This window comes from Diaphorina citri, unplaced genomic scaffold, assembly GCF_000475195.1.
Source record: "Diaphorina citri unplaced genomic scaffold, Diaci psyllid genome assembly version 1.1 scaffold590, whole genome shotgun sequence".
In the NCBI taxonomy this organism is placed as follows: domain Eukaryota; kingdom Metazoa; phylum Arthropoda; class Insecta; order Hemiptera; family Psyllidae; genus Diaphorina; species Diaphorina citri.
The window spans coordinates 39325-56615 of record NW_007378024.1 but is presented as its reverse complement, the minus strand read 5'-3'; the positions used below and the strand labels follow the sequence as shown (position 1 = coordinate 56615).

Sequence of the window (17291 nt, the reverse complement as noted above, 5' to 3'; positions counted from 1 at the left end):
CACTACAACGAAGAGAAACAATCAAAGTATTCAAATGTCTTTTCATTTCAGAATGCATCACTGCATCATAGAATACGAAAAAAAAGAAAAAAGAAAATGGAAGGTAAAAACATTACAATCTTATCAAAAAGTCCAAAGTTTATAATTTTCTTATGAAGCATTGTCAACTATTGAAAGAACTTATCGTCAGGAAAATCTTTAGAAAATCAAGAAAAAAGAATTTCAGTTTTTAAAATAAAAGAACAGGAAAAATGGTGCGAGCATTACACAACTTTTTTTCTCATTCAATTACACTGATGATAGAACTCTCAATAAAGGAACGTTAATGAAATGAAAATATTGCAATCAGATAAATACTTTGAAAAGAAAAGAAAATCGTAGTTTTTTCGTAATTTTCCCGAGGGAAAAAAAATCAGAAGTAATTTTCAAGAATGATTTCACAGAAGTTAATTAAAGTAAATATCCGACCTTTTGTATATAATTTCCTGGATTACAAACAGGTTTCTGACAAAGTACTACAAAGTATAGTACAAACTTGGAACGAGAATAGAACACTTGAATGTATAGAGGCTGTTTTTATGTTAAAATTAATGTGGTGTGTTATGTTCAAAAACATTGACATCACATTAAAAAGAAAACTAAAAAACAAACAAAGCTGTAGAAAAAAGTAGGATGTTCTAGCTTATTTCATTTGAACTCAAAATATTTATCAACATTCCTCAATGCAGGTTAAGTTTGTTGCCAGAAGTTACTAAAGTTACTGATAGCTTGAAATATTGAAAATAACTATAACTTATCAATAAGATTATATTGTAAAAAATGAAAAGTAATATACAATGTTAGTTTTCAATTAGTTATAATTAGAACATAGAGGCTGTATAGATTTGATTTGTCTGCGAAATGTTTTGTCTACAGGGGTTGAATACGTCCTTTTGTAAAGTCTCTTTGTGCGTTTTATAAATAGCAAAACTTCTATTATCGTATGAATGTATTCTAAATAGGATATTTTGAAGCTAACGTACATGTCTCTAAAGAAGTCAGGTTTTTTATTACCTACTAATTCGTTCAGTAATTATTAACAATAAAATTTCCGACAATAAAATATTAATTCCAAAAATTAGAATTCCATTAATACTCGTATCTTTTATCTTGCTTTGTTACAAATGTATGACCTTACCCAAAAAATCATCACACTCCAAGTTTCACCAACTATTCGATTGTTAATAATTCTACTAGACTCACAACCATGGTGTCTTCAGCTTGTAGAGGACTTGGAGATTGCCGGCACTGGCGTCCCAGAACTTGACACTGCCGTCAGCATGACTGAAATCCGAAAACAACAGGGACATTGGTTACTGAGGCTTGAAAAATTGTTGGGTTAAGCTTATATGAATCTACGAGTCCTAGAATAAAGGTTCAGCTTGAATTAAATCTTAAAACAACAGAGTTTGAACCAAAGCTCAGAGCGAAAGAAATCTCAATACAACATGGTTACAACAAAAGTTCAGCGTCACTTAAATCAAAAAACAACAGGGTTACAACAAAGGCTTAGCGTCATACACAAAAAGCCCACTCTGAGGCTTAGGTGTAGGGGCAACAGCCCCAAAAGATGGGTTAAGCTTGAAGCTCAGCGTGACTGAAAAACTTGGCTGAGATTTAAAGGTTAAAATAAGAATGGCGGAAATGGTGAAAAAGACCACTGTGTGAGAATTCTGTCTTCAATAAATATTAAAAAATGACTCCCACTCCCTACTGAAATTGTCCCACCTTTGAATTTACTGCAGTTATAAGATTGCATTCTGATATTGTTAAGCTGTAGCTACACATAGCTTAAAATTATTAAAAACATAGTCGACGGCCGTCGATCGATGAAGTGAATATATGTTTTCGAGGCAGTGTGGTCGGCTCAGTTGCCGTCGATCGAAGTCGATCCGTAGTGAAAATATTAACCTAAAATGTCAATAAGACTACCTGTCTTACATGGCAAGTTAATATGATTATTAAATTATTATACTCCAGTATGAAAACAACAAAATCGTACCTTTTTATCGGCACAGCTATTGGTAACATCCGTAAAATCAGTCTTCACTATGCTTGAAGTTCTAGACGAGGCAAATTCAAAGTCGGGGGAAATCTCGGAGTCGCCTAGATCCAAAAGAGATATAAGACATGAAAGATCTACAAGGAATGAACATGAAAAGCAAGGAGAGAATAAATACGGTGCTATGTTTGCACTCTAAATATCTTCAGTCACTGTTAGCAAACCCCTGGAAAAGATAAAGTGGTTAGGATAGTACAGACTTCAATCGGGGGAATATGAAGATTTTTCTACCGTAGGCGGATCTAGGATACTCGAAGTATAAAACATATAAGTCTAATAAGTAGTGCTTTATTTAGAATATCAGCTTGGAACAAGTTGTTCCATCATACTAACAGTTTAATAGAGCACCTCTTTAGTAATTAATAAATTTAATATTTAAGTTTCCATTTATTGATAGATAATACGGGAAACCCATTTTTTTTTTTTTTTTTTTTTTTTTTTTAATAATTACATCTACACTTGATCTATTTGAACGAATCAAAACGAAACGAACGAACGAATCAAAACGAATCTTAAAAAAAAACTAGTTGTTTCTCTATTACGGTAATTGACTTACCCAGTGAGTATGACTTCATAGTAGCTACACGAGGTGGGGCTCCATTCTCCTCCGCTGAGAGGCCACTCCTTCTCGCTGAACCCGGTCCGTTTTGACGCGCCCCGGGCTCCGACCGAATAGAACGCGGGAATCAGATCCGATGGGCAGTCAGCTAGGTACACACAGCAGGTGACGGGGGATTCGTGTATATCCATCGGGTAGGGGTTCTCGAAACAAGGGAAGCCGGGTGTCAGCAGATCGATCACCACGAGATCGTTGTGTAATAGAACTACTATTGCGTACGGTTCTTGCATTTCTGAAACCACCATGAGGGAGACGGTTTTAGAAGCACCACACAACGGGAAAAGGCTTTAGAAGCTGGAAGCATCATACAGCGAGGGCTATGATCTAAGAAGCTAGAAGGGTGAATTGAAATCACCGCACAGAGGGGGGACGATTTTACAAACTTAAGGAGTTTTTAGATAGTAAAACTAACTACATTGTAATGAATAGAGTCAACATTCCTTTTTACTTTCCTTATTTTTTATATCGTACCAATATTTTGATATTGATCAAACAGATCCTGACATAATTGACAAAGTGAAAATGTTGAAGTATGGACACATAATATCACAACTAAATCCATCAAAAGCAAAAATATAAATGAAGCCCATATGAGGGGGGGGGAAGAAAAAAAAATCTCGACATGTAAACAAAATTGCAATAATTGTGATTTTTTTTTCGACACGAAATGTTGAATTTATGGGACTACTCGTACATAGGTAAACATCAAAAACACAATGCTCTGAAAAAACTTGATAACATTTTACATGTGTACAGGCTCTCTATTTCCACTTTTTGACGTAATAGAACGACCGTTCTGCATGACCTACATTAATAGGATGCGGGTATATTGGTCATTAATAGTCACATAACTATCACTTGTACTGACCCAACAATAAGAGAAAACAATATTTTACTTTCGGACGGACCTAACCTAGAAACTATTGGGAAAGGTTTTCCACTTCCGGAACTAAGACTTTAAGAACTATGGTTGTCAAAGCGTCTATTTTCTGTTCAGAGCGTCTTGAATTTGATTCCCAAAGTTAGAAATCATCCTGCACTCTGGATATTTCGATTTTAAATCAGTTAGACACTGATTTAAATTCCAAGGGGTTCAAACTAACTTTCCTTGTTAAAATATTTCGTCAAATAATATTGTAACAATGTAATATTCCAAATGAATAGGGCACTAATCAAACCTTACTTTTTTTCCCACCCTGTGAATTTTTATTGATAAATAATATGTCATTATCATTACGCTGATAACACGCCTTACTAAAATATCCTTAAGGAAAATACTAATAGTAAATTTAATGACTATTTTCAAGTTCTTCTACATTATTGGAATACATGACTCTTGGAGAAAGAAAAGGAGGTGTTTCAAGAGAATGAAAATTGTACACTTACCACAGATGTAGGGGCTTTCACAGAGCGTGACAAAGTCAACAACGTTATGCTCCATTTCCAACACAGTAGTGGTTTTATTATGCATCACAGAAATGCTGGGACTTCTACCTGCCTTATCGTAGGTGAGACCACCAGAAAATATCACAAAGCCTTCACTGTAAACAAAATAGACGAGAAATAGACATTACAAAAGAATGGTAGACTTGAGAAAAAAGAAGGGAGGAAGCGTTAGATAAAACGATATGGAGAGGTAGGATAAAAGAGGCTAACCCCAAATAAAATTGGGAAAAGGTGCAGTCAAAGAAGAAGTATATTATGTACATATAAGGAATTAATTAAATTTCGAACTTTAATCTTACAAATTACCTTCCTACATATCCTGAAGTTTGAAAACGGGTCAGTAGTCAAAACCTCTTCATTACTTTGTGTCTAATGCTAATTCTATCTGACTTTATTACTTCATTACTTTCTATTTTTTACTGGTTTTTTAACCGCTGCAACTGCACCAAAATACATCACTTCACGCTGATAAAATCGTCCGATGAAAAATACCAGAGCTGACGTTACCCACGCCCCTTATAAAATTCACACAAACCGACTTTCAAAGTTCTTTGCAAATTGTTGGGCGAGATAAAATAATGATAATATTCACTTACCCAGATCTAGAATGTTTCCACTCCACTTTTTGAATCGGTTTACATTGCTCCAACTTTCGTCTGTCTGTAAACAAAATATCTCGAGAACGGTAAGAGCTAGAGACTTGAAATTTGTTATGTAGATGTCAAATGTGACAAGGATGCGAAGATCGGTGCAACGCTTGGCGGCATTTTACCGCTTTTTGGCGGTTTTCGATGTAATTTAATATCTTTGGAACGGTATAAGCTAAAGGCTAAAGACTTGAAATTTGGTATGTAGTTCACAAATGTGACAAGGATGTAACACAAAATGTTTGGTTTAAATAGGTAGGTGCTGCGGTTGGCGGTATTTTGACCGCTTTTTGGCGGGTTTCGACCGCTTTTTGGCGGGTTTCAGCTATAGCGACCAAACGGTTAGAGATATTGTAAATGTTACAACAGAACACACAAATAAGCACTATTCAATAGGGTAAGGAAAGTCGTGTGATGTTCACACCAGATTTTTTTTTTATGATTAAGCTCTCGCACATAGTCATACAATTCTGTATTGTGTATAATAATTGTATTATGAAAGAAATGGTACTATCGGTCTTGTTTCTACGATCACAAAACTTGTTCGGTCTATTGCTTATCACAGATGGTACCGAGTAAAAAACATTTTGGCGGGTTTCAGCTATAGCGACCAAACGGTTAGAGATATTGTAAATGTTACAACAGAACACACAAATAAGCACTATTCAATAGGATAAGGAAAGTCGTGTGATGTTCACACCAGATTTTTTTATGATTAAGCTCTCGCACATAGTCATACAATTCTGTATTGTGTATAATTGTATTATGAAAGAAATGGTACTATCGGTCTTGTTTCTACGATCACAAAACTTGTTCGGTCTATTTCTTATCACAGATGGTACCGAGTAAAAAACAAACGAATGTCTCGCTAGAAAAAAAAATGTATAATCTTATCATAATTTGCTCAAACACGATTTCATCTGTCACACGGTGATACTTGTATTCTAAGGTTACAATAACACATTGCGACTCCTTGTGAGGAAAACGATAAAATTTTCCGTGTAGGAAATTGTCAATAGAAAAACAAATTATGTTACACAATTTCATGCCAGGAAGTCGAATGAAATTCCTTCGTCGACCTTTTTTCTATGTAATTTCATGTACGGTGTAATGTAGTTGAGTGAACTGTAGGACTTAATCGGATTGAGGAAAACAATATTTAGAATGGACCAAACATGTGCAAAATTTTCTATTGCCACGTAAACAAACTGTATTTTGAACAACTGAACTGTCAAGTGCAGTATCATCACCACAAATGGAACTTCTTTAAGCTTTAAGCAGGTTAAGTCGATAATCCCAATTTAAAAAAAAGTAATAATAATAAAAAATTCTCTTAGCCACAATTTGAAGGAAGTTATTTTATTTCTTTATAATTAATTTGGAATTAACGAATGTCATTTTCATCCCCGGTGTCGATGGCGATGACTAGCCAACCCATTTCATGAAAACCATCATCATTCCTCTCTCTCTCTCTCCAGTTTGTGTAGGTAGAAAGTCGTTCGTAATGGATTCTAGAGCTTCGCCAATAAAAAAGCAATAAATCGAGCATTTCATCCCATTAAAATAAAAATAAAATCATTGAAAAGTGTAAAAGTGCCTTCTCGGAAAAAAAAGTAATCTAAGGTTACTGGGTAACTTTTTTTCTACTCTTTTTATAAACTCAACCCCTAGAGTTTCATTCGCGCAACCACCATGCCTTCAGGAAAAGATGGGTTTTCTCGCATGAGTTTATCTAATGATCAAATCTGCCAAGCCAGCGCTAAGATATATTAATGAAAAGTTAATTTATCATAGCCTGAACTATTTTAACTGTGTATCTAAGAGGATATTTTAACAGGGGCTCTTATGGGAAATGTATTTCACTGGAAATAGATTGGAACGGAGGAGGAGAAGGAGGGGGAGGAGAGTTGGGGAGGGAGGCAGCGAGACGTAAAGTAATGACGTTCTCCCTCCCAATGGGGTTGCGGCTGGAAAAAAGTTTCAAAACCCCATCATCCCCTGTGTTTCTCCTCTACTCTACACCTTCCTCCTTTCAGCTATCACCTCCTTGTACCTTCTATCCATTCCCCGGAGCTATGCTCTTCCTTCCATCACTCCCCTGAGCTATGCTCTTCCTTCTATCACTCCCCTGAGTTATGCTCTTCCTTCCATCACTCCCCTGAGCTATGCTCTTCCTTCCATCACACTCCCCTGAGCTATGCTCTTCCTTCCATCACTCCTGAGCTATGCTCTTCCTTCCATCACTCCCCTGAGCTATGCTCTACCTTCCATCATTGGCCCCAAACCAAATAATTAAAAAAAAAAAAAAAAAAAAAAAAAAAAAAAATACATTAAGAATAGAGGTACATAATATAAAAATACCTATTCGCCTCTCTCTAGCAATATAACAACTAGAGGGAAAGTTCTAAAGAATTAATTTTTCTCGTAGCGCTGAAAAAACACCTACCTAGCTTCACATTATAAATTCCAACATAAACATTTTTTATACCTACGTCTAACAGGTTTCTGTGAAATACCTTTAGAAGAAATTTCCCTGTAAAGTATACGTAGTAGGTACCTACTTACTTTGCTTTCGGTATTTTTTACTTTATGAAAATGCCTCATAATGTTTATCATAATAAAAAGAGGAAAGAAAAAAGGAAAATATATGTGCTTCTGTGCATTAAACTTTTCAATAAAAAGGAAATTCTGTATTGAAAAACAAAATACATTTCCCCGTGCGGAGACAGTAGAGGGAGGTAAAGAGTAGGCAAAAGGGATTTTACTATAAACTCTCCCACTGTTTGGGAGTTTCGCAAATAAAGCACCAAGTGTCGTACTAAACGAGGTCCTAATATTTAACAATGTGTGCTGCACTCTGCATTGTAATTCCGCGAAAATAAAAATGTCCATGTTATCAATTATCATGTATCCTCCTTGCAGTTGATAATTTAGTATTTTCATGACCAATGTCTGTCGAATAATCCATGAATATTTTCTGCCCCTAGGTATCGGATTTTTGTCATTTTCGAAGCCGATTTAGCGAATCTCCGTTAGGCCCATCTCCTTTAGTTAGAATTTTATTGTTATCACTCCCCTGAGCTATACTCTTCCTTCCATCACTCCCCTGAGCTATGCTCTTCCTTCCATCACTCCCCTGAGCTATGCTCTTCCTTCTATCACTCTCCCCAGCTCTCTTCTTCCTTCTCTCTCGACTAGATAAAGAGGAATATCATCTGTCACCCGCTTTCCCTCCCATTTGTGTGGAAACAAAGTATCCAGACATTATGATTGATAGTAGTAATCTCAACTTGAGAATAGGAGTTGGGATGGCATTGCTAGGGGGAGAGAAAGGAAGGTGGAGGAATTTCGTCACTTGTACGGATGTACGGTACTCATGGTCCTTGGTTCGAGACTTTCATGAGATGATTTTCATATTTTTTAACGAGGTTTTATTAATTCAATTTTTACAGGGTTTTAGGATTAATGAGAGTAAAAATTGCTCTCCAAATTTAATTAAAAAATGTCATCGGGTTACTAGGTACTATTTTTTTGGTGCTCTTGTGTTGACCCAGCTGCCCAGCTAAATGGAGAGTTAGATATTCTATTCTCGCCCATCTGAAGGGGGGCATTGTACGCAATGGGCATGCTTTAAAAAACAGACATTTAGTCCAGAATAGCAGCTGTTTCATCCGTATTGAAAGTAATACGGTAAAGTTTTTTTTACTTTTATTTTTTTAATGGATGATTTGAGTTTTGAGGTTTTAACTGAAGATTTTGGATTTAGTTCTTTTACTTTTTCTGAAATAACTCTGAAACGGGGTGTCCGATTTTGATGAAATTTCTCAAAAAAAAAAAAAAAAATAAAAAAATCAACACTTGAAAATTTGCTCATTAGACTTGGAATCGATTAGAAACTTTGGGACCGTTTTTCTGAATGAGTCATTAGTTTGATTAGTTGACTGAATCACAAGTTTCATATTTTAAAGTTCAACTCATTGAGGATTACTAATATTTTTGCCAGTGCAAACTAAAGTCTTGCCAACTCTTGTCAAAGGGCTAGAAGAAATAATGGTCATATGTTAGAAACTTTTCTTTTTTATCGTCATTAATTTAAAGTTTTCCTCTCTCGTCTCGTCTCATTCATTTGTTTTCCACGTTAAGAAGGAAAACTTTCAATCGGAAAACCTCCACACAAGGATTGTGTCTGATCGATCAATCCTTGCTGGGATTATTGGATTGAGGTCATCTCAAGCTGTACATGTTACGCTTGATTGAGCACCAAACTAAAAATACATCTTAAAAGGGACCGTAATCCTTTTTGCTAGGAAATCAAGCAATCAACCAATAAGCATTGAAATACGATAATTTCCATTTAATCTTCTATTCTATTAGTAATATTTTATTGCTTATTGCAAATAAAATCTTTTATTAAATCCAGCCAAAAAGGAACTGTGAAAACTACACAGAAATGCAGGTACACATGCATTCATAGCTTTAGCTAACTTTACAATTTTATTACAACCTAGGAGGGCTAAGTTCTTGGAAGCAACATTACAACTTTGCACTTCACATTTAGCACAATTTCAACATCTCGTCATAACAATCGTTATGAGTGTTCATCATCATGAAAATCAATCCTAAGATTGGTAAGAAGCTCTCCACTCTTCTCTATTTGACGTTCTTATGAGTGTTATGACGTATAATATTACGTGATATGATAACTTTTGCGAAGTGTAAGATGTAAAGTGCGAATTTCTTTATGGTTATGGGATATTCCCCAGATCTTCGCTTCGGTTAGGTATGGGTCTTTTGAGCAACATAAATATTTACATTCACAATGTCTTCAGTTTATCCCCACTATGTACTCGTACCTAGCCCACGTTCCATCTAAAACTTTATACTATACATTTCGCAAAAGTTATACAGAAGAAAAGCCTTTGAAGCCATAGATCCATTATAATAGTTGTTGTTTCGTCAAAATTTTGCAAAATGAGAAGTACAAAGTTGTAAAGTTGCTTTTTAGAAATCAGCTCTGCGCTCATTAGGTACGCCCAATAAATACTAGCCAGTTTAGTGTTTTCTAGAGGGTAGTTATGATTTTATGATCCTAGCTTAGCGGTAGTCTCTCGTTTAGTTCTAATATCTCCTGCAATTGAATTTTCACAAAGCTCATTTTTATGAGCTTTTGGCGCTAGTTTTATAGGCTTAGTGGTGAAGATGGAGTAGAAATGATGTCTCTGATAAGTCTCTAATAGTTTCTACCGAACAAGATTTCATATGTGTTATGAAAAATACATACATATAAAACTTATATGCTCTATTCAAAAGAGAGAAAATGGATGATAAAAATATCTGTTGTGAACATCACACAACTTTCTGTTATAAACATATTTACCTACTGTTTGTGAGATGACAGCAAATAATTGAAAAAGAAAAGAAAATCACATCGTACAAAAATTAAAAATACGCAGTATCTGTGACTTTTGTTTGAAGTTTACCTACCAGACATGTTATCCAGGCATAGATATATATTACCATTATCAACATACATACAAAACTTATATGCTCTATTCAAAAGAGAGAAAATGGATGATAAAAATATCTGTTGTGAACATCACACAACTTTCTGTTATAAACATATTTACCTACTGTTTGTGAGATGACAGCAAATAATTGAAAAAGAAAAGAAAATCACATCGTACAAAAATTAAAAACAAACAGAGATCTCAAGTTAAGTAAAACCATGTAACAAACATAACAGACGATGTTCTTGAAACAACCGTCCGATGAAAAATACCAGAGCTGACGTTACCCACGCCCCTTATAAAATTCACACAAACCGACTTTCAAAGTTCTTTGCAAATTGTTGGGCGAGATAAAATAATGATAATATTCACTTACCCAGATCTAGAATGTTTCCACTCCACTTTTTGAATCGGTTTACATTGCTCCAACTTTCCATCCTTATTTGTTTTAACTGAAACAGAAATAATAAAAAAAAAAAAAAAAAAAAAAAAAAAAAACTCTTAGAGAAGGGAAGAAGCTAATTGGAGAATATGGAGGAGTAGAAAAAAAAATTGGGAAAAAGTTCAGTAAAGTTTGTGGAACAAAGAGGAGCAGAATAAAAGAAGATAACGCCCACCCGTCAAAAGTGCAGTGAATGGCAGAATATGACAGATAAATAAAATATATATTTTCTTTATTCTGTCTTCACCATTCGGCTACAGCTGAAGAACAAGAAAAGAATGAACCAAAAATGATACTCACTATGGGGTTGATTTACGCTAACGGGTTTGGCTAGAGGCCTGACTGCCCAAGTGCTGATGGTTCCGTCCGTATGACTGCACAGGAACTGCTTGCCTTCGTAGTGCCAACATACAGACTTGATGGGTTCACTACATTGCCATCGGAATTCGGCTCTCTTCAGCTTCAAGTCCCAATGGACAACTAGGCCAGTTTCGTACGCAAGTAATAACTGAAACACAACGGAATAGAATGGAATATATCTTGATTATCCTGGCCAAAATTCACAAAAGATCTAATCAGGTCACAGTGACATAAGGCTTAAATAGCCGATCGCTCTTCTCGCAAAGTGCTGGCTGAATATAGGACTGAAAAGCCCCTTTATCCCTGGCAGTCAAACTGGGCTTCATATGTTTGATCGGATTATAATGCATCATGAAGATTTCAAAGCATTATAAATAAAATGCCTTGCTTAACTTCTTATACATTAATAAAAAATAGTTCTCTTTACTCTGGCAGTCTAAATAAGAATGCATCAAGATTGCAATTCATTCAAAGAAATTATTGAACTTTTTTAGGGTGAAAAAGTGTGGGTTTTGTGAATATGAATTCATCCTTTCAATATAACTTTTAAAAAGATCTTTTCAATAGACTTTGAAGTACCTATACGATATACAACGAAAACACTATACAGACGATGGGAGTGTAGACTTTTTATTCCCATTCTGGTAGTATGAAGGATTCTATTTGTAACTTTGGATACCGATTAGATTTTCAAATATTCAAAGGAATACTCCTGATTTTTTTTATCCACTACCTACAGCTAAAGGTTCTACTTGAAAACAATGGTAATAAAATAATAAAGTACCAAATAATAAGTAAAATAATTATGATGCAATGTACCAAATTAACGAAATTGTATCATGGCCAGAAACCTTGTTTAAATTAAGGGCACAAAAAATATCATCATCATTATGACCAGTAACTCTCACAGAATTTTCAGAATGACAGATTCGGACCAACTTCGCTAAAAAGTATAGTTGAAAGTCAAAGTGTTAAAATCCAATCCTCGATTTTCATTATTTTCTCCAGATAGGTAGCTCTGGAAAAATGGAACCAACTTTATCACGAGCTCTCGAGAACAATATACGTCTCGTGGGAGTTTGAACTTTTCTCATCATTTACCTTAATGACGACTTCACAACCGTGTCACTTCTTACTTTCTATTACCATTATGTACTCGTATGTAGATTTGCAGAACCTATATTGTTATTGGCAAAATTATGCCTTCGTTTATTGAAGAAATACATAGCAAATAGTATAACAAACGGTATTTCGAGTGTAAAAAAAATAATGTGGTCCAACTCTAGGTCAACTGTAGCAAATTAATAAGAAAGAATTGGGATCGATCAAATTTTTCAAAATCGGGAAATGCGAGGAAATATGCGTTTTAAGAACCCTTGATTACAAAAAAAAAAAAAGTTGTTTCAAGAACATCGTCTGTTATGTTTGTTACATGGTTTTACTTAACTTGAGATCTCTGTTTGTTTTTAATTTTTGTACGATGTGATTTTCTTTTCTTTTTCAATTATTTGCTGTCATCTCACAAACAGTAGGTAAATATGTTTATAACAGAAAGTTGTGTGATGTTCACAACAGATATTTTTATCATCCATTTTCTCTCTTTTGAATAGAGCATATAAGTTTTATATGTATGTTGATAATGGTAATATATATCTATGCCTGGATAACATGTCTGGTAGGTAAACTTCAAACAAAAGTCACAGATACTGCGTATCCCCAAAAACACACTGAAAAAATCAGCTACAATAAGAAGACACAAAATTGTCAACATTTTTAAATAGAATTCAGTAATGAATACCTATGGTACTACAGTCTTATTTATTGCAAGTAGGTATTAGGCAAAAGAAGGTACAAATCTGGGTTTTAACTAATTTTTAAAGTGGCTTAATCTTACCTTGCTGGGGTCTAAGGGGTTATCACTTAAATGTATAATAGGTCCAGGGTGCGTTTTCATACAACTGTGAACAAACCAAAATCGTTCATTTGTCAAACAGTGGCTTTTTGGGCAATTTCACTATTCACTCACTAGATCTTGTTACAATTACAATTAAAATGTTGCATTTTTTAAAAAGGGAAAAATAATAATCCAACATACTCGTATAGTATCCCGGTGTAGGCTAAGTCATGTGTTGTAAAAGCCATTACACATCTGAAGCTTCTATCCCGGCCAGATATTCCCTTTCATCCTGAGTCCCGACACCTACCACCTATTACTTACACATCTATTGCTTTGTTCCAGTTGATAATATAACCAGAGAGTGTGAATGACTCGATGTTCACAACATGAATATTGCCCTTCTCCGTTCCAACATACAGCCATTTGCTTTGAAGTGGAAGATGAATATAAGTGATCCTGTTGCGAGGAAAAGAAAAACAAGAGAGGAGCTCATTAAAATACACTACATTAGATAGAAACATAAAAACAGATGTTGATAAAATGTAAATACATAAGAAAAACAAGAGAGGAGCTCATTAAAATACACTACATTAGATAGAAACATAAAAACAGATGTTGATAAAATGTAAATACATAAAAAAGGCAACTTGTATATTCAACAATGTTTTTTAACAGTATATGAATATTTCAAATTCTTGGCAACAAGTTTCATAATTTTGTATATGACAGCTAAATTGGTACGTTATTTTGACAACAAAAGTGTCAAGGGGTTTTTTGTTGGCCACCAAAGTAAAAACTCGCAGATAAAGCAGAATATAAAATATGGTAGCTTTTTCGTTTGACAAGTAGAATGGGTAGTTCTATTACAGCTTATAATAAATAATGCGCTCGACATGTTTTCATGTTGGCGATATATTGAAAGTTGGAAGTGGAAATTTTGTGAAGCATCTCCTCACATCAGCATCAAACTAATCAAATCAGACTACTGAGAAACCTTAGCCTGACGGAAAAGCAGAAAATGACTTTAGGATAGAGGACTAATCTATAATATTAAAACTGTCATTGTTGACATAGACATCAATCATGTTACCATCTCCTTCTCCTTCAGCTTCTCCACAATCTATCCCTTATTGTTTCTCAATTTATATCGAGGAGAAACTTTCATTACGTGAACGTAGAACAATCATGAAACCACATGTTTACCAAAATCTAGGCAAAACTTCTATCGGACATGTTCACCAAAGGATCAATAGCGGTAAGCGCTTTACCAAGGAATCTGGGTTACAAAGTACCTATCTACGAGAGAGAATGAAAATATTCCGTTGAGCAAGTAAAACGATGTTAGAAGTGTATGATGAGCAAAATAAGAGAAGAGACAGGATTAAAAATAATTAAATAGGAGCAGACTAAAGAGAATGTCTGGAAGAAAAGATGACGTAGAGAAGGAAGACTCAGGTGTGCAGATGCCAGATAGTGCGGATACTTAAGAAGAATGAATAATGAAACACTACCCAGTACCCATAACCCATGGAAATGAACAAAGTCTAATAGAAACAGAAAGAGACGAGGCCAAGATGAAAACCTGAATAAACACAACTGGATACAAACATGTACCTTTAAACAAGAAAACACGGAAATGGACTGAAATAAACTACAAAATTAAAGATTACTACTAATAATAAGAAACATAAAATAAAAATTACTTATGTATGAAAGATGTCTTCAGCTTGTGTAGAAAAGATAAAGATACCTTCAACTTGTGTATAAAAGATATCTTTAACTTTAGCGCATAAACTGTCAAAATATACAGGAACTTGGCTAGACTGCAGCTGTAAAGGGACTTTTCAGTTATATGCTAGCATTGCTAGCAGTAAAAATAAGATGCATTTTATTCTATAACGCGATAGAGACACGAAAGAGTTTGAAGAAATATGGATTGTCAGAATTGCGTTCAAATGAAGAGACTAGCTCAAGATCAGAATAAGTAGAGTAACTACGAACTACTGAGTGCTAGTGATAACCAATCTAAGCAGTAACTTGGTGGTCAGTTGTTAAACTCAACGACTAAAAAGGAAAAGGAAAATTATCTTGTTTAACATTGCATTGCAAACGGCCATCTCCCTGAATCAATGTTTAATGTGGCAACTGGTATTCAAACTTTCAAACCTCAGTCTCCTCGGTTACGGATACAAATGGAACTGGAACTCAATCAATACTTGGCGAATAATAAACGTAGAAGTTGACTTGGGAAAACCACTTCTGTTAAATAAATAAAATTAATAGAATGGAACCACAAACTTACCTTTCACGCTGAAATTTGAGACTGTGCACGATTTCGGGTCGTTTCTGTCTGAAATTCCAGAGATGCAACGAGTCGTCCGCAGTTGCAGTGATGAGTGCACCCTCATTGGTGAGGAATTGCATCTGTATGACCGCTGCATCTGTTTCATGACGAACATGTGCATCTACCCCCGGCCTTCCCAATCTGAGGAACGATAATTGGCTAAGGAATTCTCTACAAAAGGACATTCTCGGGTACTAAAAATGGCGATAAAAGCAACGATACGATACTAACTTACTTTCCATGTCCGTGAGATAGCCATAGGAGAAACGATAAAGCTCATTTATTTCAGATAACGAGAATATGTGGCCCGTTTCGACCGTTGAAAAAGTGCAGGATGTGTAGAAAATACTGCTAGGGTATACTGAAACTGAGGATTATATATCTAATAATGGGTTTCGTCAGCTTACTTGGAGATTCTACTAACTGAAAATTTTGGCAAACATAGCTACCTACTAGAAATGTTTCAATCAGAAACATTTAACTCATCATAACAAAAAGTTGTCTAACAAATCAAAACACGAAATCTTCAGTTGTTGATATCGCAAATGATATTGGTGAAACCAAGCCTTATAATTTATAATCAAGTCCTGTCATCAGCTCAATGCAAATCAAAATGTTTGAATTATTTCAATTGGTATTTATCTTACCAACGCCCTTTGCAACACCCTGTATAGAGACAGTGGTATGTGAAAGTTTTGAAATGATGCGATTTAAGTAACTCGGGGACATTATTTACTAGAAAACTTTTCGAATTTTTTCTCAGTAAAAAAAGAGAATTCAAAGTTGAATTTTATGTAGGACAAACTTAATTTTCTTTATTATTCATTATTTGTTCGTCTTTCTTTTCTTTTTATCTCGTTGGGGATTATAACAGTAATGTTTACTGTATGGTTTTGTAAAGGATACAATCGCAAGGATCCGGTCTTGGTTCCGATCGCTAACAATTTCTGGATTGGATCGAAAGCGATCGCTGTAGGCTGATATGGAAACCCATGGCGGAAGGTCTGCAACAAAGTAAACAACATTTTAACATCAATAACAAACAACTCAAATGTTTCAAGTCATCATAGAAAACCACGCTTCTTAATTTCATTTCTACAACATTATTTTTAGCCCATGGTTGAAGGGTTTGTCGATTATTTGCCACTATTTTGTAAAAAGGTAAGAGATGTAAACACGAAAAAGTGTGTGAAAAGTGGATTCACCTCAAATTTTAACTTCAAGAGTTCGACAGTACCTACTTGTTTTGATTTTTAGATTTTTTTCGTCGATATTTACAAGAGGCCAAAAATTTTATTTTTATTCTTCTATGAATCGTGTGTCGTGTGATAATCACTCAAGATTTTTTTTTTCCAATGGGTATTATTCCGGGCTCAATAAATGAATAAACTGAGATAAAACTGTCCCTTGACTAATATGGGTGAGAAGAGATACAATATTCAATTAAATTCACCTTTTTCCCAACTCCGATAACGTTTTTCGAATTAAATTTACCTAAACTCCTCATTTACTTCAACACTAGCAGCTAGAAAATCCTTTTCCAAACCCCGTCAACACATTTTCAGGCAAAAAAGTTGAAAACTTTCAAACTAACTACCAATATTAGAAATTTAATAACTTAAGTAAACAAACAAAGTTGTGTACACAACACTTGGTAAAACAAATCAAAATTCTAGATCTCTGTTTGTTTTTAATTTTTGTACGATGTGATTTTCTTTTCTTTTTCAATTATTTGCTGTCATCTCACAAACAGTAGGTAAATATGTTTATAACAGAAAGTTGTGTGATGTTCACAACAGATATTTTTATCATCCATTTTCTCTCTTTTGAATAGAGCATATAAGTTTTATATGTATGTTGATAATGGTAATATATATCTATGCCTGGATAACATGTCTGGTAGGTAAACTTCAAACAAAAGTCACAGA

At 34.7% G+C, this 17291-nt stretch overlaps 1 protein-coding gene across 1 annotated transcript; it reads right to left on the bottom strand.

Annotated features, from left to right (window-relative positions):
- Positions 1-740: 740 nt before the first annotated feature.
- LOC103510368 (syntaxin-binding protein 5-like) lies at positions 741-16892 on the bottom strand. The gene is made up of 9 exons (XM_008475020.3): positions 16270-16892; positions 15322-15504; positions 13341-13475; positions 13017-13080; positions 11063-11270; positions 10697-10772; positions 4107-4261; positions 2658-2952; positions 741-1323 (listed from the first exon to the last, which is right to left on the bottom strand). The coding sequence occupies exons 1-9, from the start codon at positions 16386-16388 to the stop codon at positions 1239-1241; spliced, it is 1320 nt and encodes a 439-aa protein (XP_008473242.1). The 5' UTR covers positions 16389-16892; the 3' UTR covers positions 741-1238.
- Positions 16893-17291: the final 399 nt, after the last annotated feature.

What these genes read in the sequence shown, in the direction of transcription:
- LOC103510368 (XM_008475020.3), bottom strand. Translation starts at nt 16,388, where the DNA reads ATGTTGTTTACTTTGTTGCAGACCTTCCGCCATGGGTTTCCATATCAG. An exon ending in AAGACCGGATCCTTGCGATT is followed by an intron (nt 15,505 to 16,269) that starts GTATCCTTTACA and finishes ATCGTTCCTCAG; the next exon opens with ATTGGGAAGGCCGGGGGTAG. An exon ending in ACCCCTTAGACCCCAGCAAG is followed by an intron (nt 11,271 to 13,016) that starts GTAAGATTAAGC and finishes GTTGTGTTTCAG; the next exon opens with TTATTACTTGCGTACGAAAC.